General features: G+C 25.9%; 1 protein-coding gene across 2 annotated transcripts in view; it reads left to right on the top strand.

Moving 5' to 3' along the window:
* The window catches only part of LOC145185740 (liprin-beta-1-like), a 12,209-nt gene extending 4,344 nt beyond the window's left edge, over positions 1–7,865 (top strand). Inside the window, exons 1-17 of one of the 2 annotated variants that reach the window (XM_090098287.1) lie at positions 51–290; positions 1,724–1,847; positions 2,436–2,483; positions 3,113–3,222; positions 3,315–3,378; positions 3,463–3,591; positions 3,783–3,829; positions 4,511–4,554; positions 4,651–4,858; positions 5,613–5,759; positions 5,842–5,915; positions 6,044–6,089; positions 6,260–6,385; positions 6,500–6,688; positions 6,770–6,976; positions 7,067–7,120; positions 7,202–7,865. In XM_090098287.1, coding sequence (XP_089954413.1) covers positions 267–290; positions 1,724–1,847; positions 2,436–2,483; positions 3,113–3,222; positions 3,315–3,378; positions 3,463–3,591; positions 3,783–3,829; positions 4,511–4,554; positions 4,651–4,858; positions 5,613–5,759; positions 5,842–5,915; positions 6,044–6,089; positions 6,260–6,385; positions 6,500–6,688; positions 6,770–6,976; positions 7,067–7,120; positions 7,202–7,228 — 1,668 coding nt within the window. In that variant the 5' untranslated portion in view covers positions 51–266 and the 3' untranslated portion in view covers positions 7,229–7,865. Of the gene's footprint in view, positions 1–50; positions 291–1,723; positions 1,848–2,435; positions 2,484–3,112; positions 3,223–3,314; positions 3,379–3,462; positions 3,592–3,782; positions 3,830–4,510; positions 4,555–4,650; positions 4,859–5,612; positions 5,760–5,841; positions 5,916–6,043; positions 6,090–6,259; positions 6,386–6,499; positions 6,689–6,769; positions 6,977–7,066; positions 7,121–7,201 lie in introns of those variants that run through there. The other variant, XM_090098286.1, reaches the window with a different exon arrangement.

Raw genomic sequence — 7,865 nt, 5'->3', positions numbered from 1 at the left:
TGTTAAAATATCAATAGGATTTAAATGGTTTGTTAGGTTTTTTATTAGCTGAGCTTTTCTCTATCTTAGTGCTTTTGTCACACAGTATTGGTTTATAGGAAAAACTTTCTGTGTAAACTTGCTAATAACTTTAAACTTGTATGGTTTTGTTAAGCACACAGAATAGTGCATGTTGCTTGGTTCATGGATAGATTTTTTGGTTCTTATAAATATAATTTATAAAATGTTTTTGTTGGTTTGGATGTAAGATTAATTATTGAAATGTCATGACTGCAACTTTTAAGAAAAATGTAAGTATTTATTTACAGATAATAGGCATGTGTATTTTATTCTTAGAATTTTCATTTTTTTTATAATCTCGTCTTCATTATCATGTAGATCTTATAAATCTGTCAGTATTTTTTTAAAACACTTTGCTTATTTATTTTATTTGGTTGTTAGCAATCATAAGCATTTCTGCAAAATCTGGTTATTCTTTTTCTGGTATTTTTTAAATTATTTTGGTATTTATCATTCTTGTATGTTATACTATTGTATAGTCCTTGGTTTTACCTCCTTCTTTAGCCAATGTTGTTTTAACATCATGTTGGTTGCAATAATTCTTAAATGATATATTTCTTGAGGAGAATTAAAATTATCTTTTAAATATAATCCATTTTATGAGGAGAGGTGTAGTTAGTAAATATTTGTTTAGTTTTATCTGTATGCATTTTATGTGTACATAATAATATACTACACATATTATCCACATAAAGATTAGTATAATATTATGCATTTAAGTTAACTTCTTTTCCAATTGCACGATATTATGTATAATATTATGCAATTAAAAATGGTTGAGATATTTTGTTTAAGGGTTAGGTTTTACCTATTGCAGTTAACTTAATCTTTCAGCCAGAGGTATCAATTACTGGTATTATGATTTGTGATCTGTAATTAGTTTTTCTTTAGCAACAAAAAAAATCTTGAAAAAAATTGAAGAAAAAAACTACTAATGTTTACAACCAAAACCAATCAGGGGGTCCTACAAATGTTTTATGCCAAAATAAAATTTCTGTGTCTATGAAAATTTTGGTGTAAAATATCAATATTTTTAAAAAAAAAATTTTTTTATATACAGAAAACTTAAATGCATTAAAAATCTTTTCTATGGTTAATACCTAAGGTTGTTTTCCAGCTTTTCCATCACTTTTTGGTTTTAATAAATATAGTTATTGTTAATATATATTCATAATTTGGTTTTTCTAGTTTTGTTTTAAATCAAAAGTATGCATCTGGTATATTTTAGTACAAGAAACTTTAAGTTTTTTTTAATCAATAAAGTTTATTTGATAAATTTGTTTAAAAAATTTGCACTTTTTAAAAAGCAAGTTTTAAAATATTTTCTTTTATTATAATGAAAAATAATCAATTTTCACTTTTTTTTCCTCTCTACTAAAATAAAAAATAAAAAAATCACAAAAAAAAATGTTTAAAGTAAAAATCATGTTAAGAATTTTATTCAAGTTGAGTTTAATTCTTAAAAATTCAGTTTTTTTCTTAAAATTTTGATAAGAATTGTTTTTTGTTTTTGTTTCAATTGCTTCAAGAGCAGTTTATTTTTTCTGTGAAAAATTTAAAGTAAAAAAGTGTACCTGTTTAGTTATCTTCTAGAAAATTTATATTGTAAATATTAAGTTATAAATAGTAAAAAAAAACAGTAATTGTTAATTTTTACATGTAGTTGAACCATAACAAGTTCTTGCTCCCTGAAGATGAAAAAGACACAGAGATGGAGCGTCTGAAAACCCACATAGAAACATTGCTGGATGAACAAGAAAAACGTAAATCTACTGGCTCAACTGATAGTAAGTAATCATAGTAAGTTATAGAAAAAAGTTTTGGATCGCCAACTTGTTGGTTAAAAGAAATTTTATTTAATAGAGGAAAAAAGTGTTATTTTTTCTCCTGTCAAATAGTATTGATTTTCATATGTTCACAGCATTGTTTGTATTATTTATTTTCATATTTTTTTCATATTTATAAAAAATTTTGATCCTTGATATTTGTTTACTTAATAAAAATAAATCAACTAAAACAAGAAATGGTAAACATTTAAAACAACATCCTCTGCATTTCCCCAATAAAGCATGCTGGTGATATTTAATACAAATATTAGTAGCTGTGTAAATTATTTGTTTCCTATATATATATATATATATATATATATATATATATATATATATATATATATATATATATATATATATATATATATATATATATATATATATATATATATAATATATATATATATATATATATATAGGAAAAGAAGTTGCAAAAAAAAAAAAAAAGGCATAGGTCTTTCCTTGTTATTTTTCTGTTATTGTTTTGCTAATGAAACTTTGAACATATCAAGATTTACAATAACTTTTTTTTTTTTTTTTTTTTAGGCAGTGATGACAATTTATCAAGCTTAAAAAGTCGGTTAAGAGAAAAAGGTTTCTTGTTCATTTTGTCATATATAAACAGTTTTCATTTATAATTATACAATCCACAATCAAAATGTTAATGATCAAGTAACAGCGCCATGTTATTAGCCTTGCTTCTGAACTTTATAGTAATTTAAATTTCTATTTTAAGATATTCAAACTTAGATAGTAATTCATAAATGTATTCTATACATTTGATACATGTATCAAATGCATTGCTGAATACATGGTACATGTATCAAATGTATCACTGAATCAGTTAAGCAGTCCGAAATGTTAATTTTGTTACAAACTTAAGTTTAATTCAAAGCGATCCAGAATTTTTAAATGTTGTATTTAAAAAATGATTCTAAATACTTTTTTGTGAGATTATGAAGTCAAAATTACTATACCAATAGAGTTTCAAATTGAAACAGCTTATGTTGTTTCATTTGTTCATCCATTAAAATCTGTTAAAATTGTTTTGCTGCCTAAAAACATTTATGAGTGTTTTTTTTATAATACATGTTAAATTTGAGTCATCCACTAAAATCGATTCCTAAAGTTTAAATCCAAGAGCCAATCAAATAAAAGTAGAATGAAGGTTTTAATAAGTTTCTTGTCTTTAGAGAGATTTTTTTTTTTTTTTTTTTGCATAGCGTCTGAATGCAACCGCTTGAAAGTTCAACTTGATGAAACGAAACAAGCGAGTGAAACAAAAGACAATATAATAGCACAAAATCAAGAACTAATACAACGACTGTTTAAGGTTTGATTGTTGATTATGATGAATATTTTTTGTTTGTTTTTTAATAATTTTTTAATTTACTGGAGTTTTCTAAATTTTTTTGTATTTAATAGGAAAATGAAGTATTGCGCCAGCAGCTTGATAATGCAAGTACTCTTCAACAGTTAACTCCAAAAGGTGAATTGCTTCTTTCTTTCTTTTTGATTTTGTAACTTTTAAAAATATTTTGTCTTTATTGTTATCTTTTATTTATTTTTTAAGGAAATGGAACCATTCAGACTGCAGAATCAGCTTACTCAGAAACTAGAAGTTACACAAGTAAACGAAAAAATTCAAAAGAATTGTTCAACAGTATAAAAGGAAACAAAAGTACCAGTGAACCGAACTTAAGTAAATTTAGCATTTTTAATTATACACACTTTAATATTTTTTTAAATTTAATGTTATTTGCATGATTTTTTGTTGTTGAAAGTTTTTTTTTATAAATGTAAAAATTGAACTTTTCATGACATAATAATGAGGTTTCTTTAAGTATTTATTAAGAGAAAAGAAATTGTCAAAATTTTAAATTCAATTTTCAGTTCATAATGGCAACAGAGATGGTATTGGCCATGTCACAACACCTACTGTAAGTTTAAAATGCTTTTTTTTTTTTTTTAATTGTAACTTTGTGTTTAAATTTGTGCATTGATGCAACAAATTTATGTATAACTATAAATTTGTCACACCAAAAATCTTTTTTCTATTTTAAATATATAAAAAGTTATAAAAAACTTCAGAAAAATCAATTTTTCTTTAAACACCAATATAACTATAATATACTATATTAGATTTATTATCATTTGTTATCGTTTTGAATGTAAAACCCAAATGCTATGTCTAATTTTTTTTTTTATCAAGTTTTTTTTACTGGAAAACACTTAGCATATTGGAAGTATATTCAAAAATTCATTTTCTTTAGCGTTTTATATTTATGAGAAAATTTTATTTTGATATTTTTATTTAGGAAAAGTTTACTAAGCTTCAAAGTAAAAACAAGGCAAACAAAAATTTATTGAGAAATAAATCATAATCAGTAATAATATATCATAAATAAATCGTAAATAATAAGTTATGATACAAAACATTTGCATAACATAAAAAAAATAAAAGTCAGAATCATGATCAAATATTCTTTATCAACATCAAATACACAGTTTAAGCAAAAGAAAGCTTATTTTTTGAATAAGTTACTAAAAGTATTCAATTAAATGATAATACATTATATTAGATTTATTATTATTTATTATTTGTACATTTTCATTCTTAGGTGTCTCTTGCAAGTGATGAGACAAGATACCGACCTTTTAAAAGGTGTTAATTCTTTTTGACCTATAATTACTATGCCTATGTTAGAGTTATGTTCATGGACAAACGTTTTTATGCAGACACAACATTTTTCTTCCTTAGAATTTATAGTGATTCCCCTTTTGCATCATGGACAAGTGATCACATTCAAGAATGGCTCAGAGATGAAGGTTTAGAGGAATATGTAAGCGCTTGTGCCAAAAGTGTCAAAAAAGGGGAAGACTTGCTGAAGTTTACATTTTCAGACTATGAAAGAGAATTAGGAATAACTGATCCTATGCATAAACGTAAACTTAGTTTGGCCCTAAAGGTAAATAACTTTATAAACATCTTCTACAATCTGATCTTTGTTTTTTTTTGTTTGTTTTTTTTTGTTTTTTTTTTGTTTTTTTTTAGTAAAAACATTATTATTATTAATCATTATGTTAGTGTTGTTTGAGTTTTGTTGAGAAATCATGCCAAAAATTAAACTAGAAATTACAGAGATCACACTTGACCAACGGCATGTAGCTTGAACTGTTTGAATTTTGAGAAAAATTGAATTTTTGAAAACTACACATAAAATGGTTTATGAACTTTAACTGTCCACCTTAATAGTGGTTTAAAATATTATTTTATAGATTTTTTAAAATTATTTTCAGAGCATGAAAAGTGTAATATATACTCTGCAACATTTCAAGGCATTCTTGAAAATTTTTTCACTTAAAACAACATTTAGATCCAACAGTTCCTAAGCTGATTAACTAAGTTTCTTGTCACTAAACCTCTGTACATTAACTTTGACATATTGATCATGCTTACATTTAAAGTTCAATTAAGATTTTTGACTCAAATAAACCTTGGTCAGATATGCCACATCTCAATCACTGTGTGAATCATCTGTTGAGCCCAGTTTTTGACTCTAATAAACCTTGGTTAGATATGCCACATCTCAATTGATGTGTTGATTTTCTGTTGAGTCCAGTTTACTACTTAAGTACAGTAATTTAAGTGTGTGACCATGTGAAAAATTTAAATCATTTTGAAGTCACCAAATTTTATTAAAAAAAAATTTTTTTTTACAGGCAATAACTTCAAACGGACCAGACTATGCAGGTAGATTAGATCACCATTGGGTAGCAAAATGGTTAGAAGATCTTGGACTTCCACAATATAAGCAATTTTTCTTTTCACACAAAGTAGACGGGCGTGTACTTGTCAATTTCACAGTGGTATGTTGTTTTTTGAGGTACTTTTCTTTTTTTTGTTGCTAAAAACTTTTTGACTTTTATGGGTTTTATTACTTTTTCTTAGGATGATGTTTTACAATTGAAAGTTTATAGTTTGCTTCATCATGCAAGTCTTAAAAGAGCGATACAGTTTCTAAGGTGACTTTTCAACTCTTCTTACACTTCTACACTTCTGAGCAGTGTTTTATATTTTGCCAAATGTAGCCAAAAGCTCTAAAAAGTTTTCTATTTGATTTTTTGTGGGCTTTTTGTGCGATTTTATTTAGACATCAGAAGTTTCATCCTCAATATTTAAGAGAAATTGCCAATCAGGTATCAAAGTGATGCTTTTGTTAGTTTTTTTCAGCTTTATTATAAAATTATAATTTTATGATTTACTCAATAAATTTCAATTTGAATCTTAAATTTATTGAAGTCGTAAAATTTTATGATTTTTTAATAAAGTTATAATCATCAATGATTGTAATTTTTTAAATTTTTAGTCAGAAGAACGATGTGACCATGTTATGTTATGGACAAATCAGCGAATAATGCATTGGCTAAGATCTGTTGACTTGGCTGAGTATGCACCTAACCTTAGAGGTAGTGGTGTGCATGGTGCCTTTATGGTAATAAAATGTTATAACAGGTTTTGTTTTATTTAAAAAAAAAAAAAATTTTTGTAATTTATTGTAAATAGTTTTTATAGCAAATTATATTTTTTACTTTTGAACTTTTTTTAGGTTCTTGAACCACGGTTTAATGCTGACACTTTAGCTGATCTATTGTCCATACCTCATAACAAAACGCTACTCCGTCGCCATCTTGGTTCTCATTTTATGACATTGCTAGGCGATGCCTGTCAAAGACAAAAAGAAATGACTCAAAAAACATCAGATTTCGTGCCGCTGAACGGATCAGATAAACACAAGGTAAATAGTTTGATTGTTAGATCTTATTTGACTGTTTCGCTTAAAAACAATATGATATTATGATTTTATTTGTTGCTGTAGTTGCGTAAGAAAGGCTTAGGTTTCGGCTCGCTTCGGCGGAGAAAATCAGAGACTGATTTGGATACCTTGATCTGTCCTACTGAGCTTGATGTGTCAAACTTATATTCACCCCCTCCAGCGTTGGATCCTGAAACAATATTTGATTTATCTGAAACTAATTCCTTTTCTCCTTCATTTAATGACAATGGCAGTTCCTCTACCTACGATGTGAGTGAATATCTTCATATATATTATCAGTGTTTGCAAAGCTCTAAATTTACTAATATTTAATTGATCACTGAGCATATATTTTTTCAGACAAACGCTGCTCCGATAATTGCAGAATTATCACACGAAATCGACCAAATGACTGTGAGTTCAATGGGAATGAGTATTTGTTTAAAATCTATTTTTTTAATTTTGTAATTTTAAATCTATCTATACTTTTTTTAGTCAAAGTTAGGAAAAGAAAGTCGTTGATCATAGCATCATAGTAATGATCATAGCATCATAACAGTGTCATAACTTATCAAGTGATGACATAGCTTCATTTATCGCTAAACGCTTTTTTATGCGATGACTCGGAAAACACGATACGCTAGTTCGTGTAAAAAAGAAAACAGAGTAGAGATGCAATTTTATCACTTCAAATTTGTTTCGACAAAACTCTGATGAAAATAGAACTTGAAAATATTAAATATTTACTAATAACCAGTCTTTATGTTTCTTTCTTATATCAAAATTATTTGTACATGTTATTTTTTTACCTTATAATTTTTCCTTTATATTTTTCTACATATTTTTACAATTACTGCCTTCTTTAAATTTATTATTGATTGATTTTGATATTTTCGATAGTTTTCCATTTTTACACTACTTCTGACAAAGAAAATTAAAAATTTTTTTTCTCGGTTACTTCTTGTTTGATCAAACAAACAGATCCTTAAGATGCTGGTCTTGAAAATAGCTGGATGTTCTACGGCATTGTTTGCATTTATTGAGAAAAAAAAAAAATTCTCTAAATATAATTTTTATTTTTGTTTTAAAGTATATTTATTGGAATACGAGAATTTATATTTCTGTAAAATAAAGTCATAAAAGAGTACATATAAAGATT

Source organism: Hydra viridissima, unplaced genomic scaffold (genome assembly GCF_058129835.1).
Source record: "Hydra viridissima isolate aposymbiotic clone 2 unplaced genomic scaffold, HvirCarnegie_v1 scaffold_9, whole genome shotgun sequence".
NCBI lineage: Eukaryota > Metazoa > Cnidaria > Hydrozoa > Anthoathecata > Hydridae > Hydra > Hydra viridissima.
This window is presented reverse-complemented; position numbering and strand designations above follow the sequence as displayed.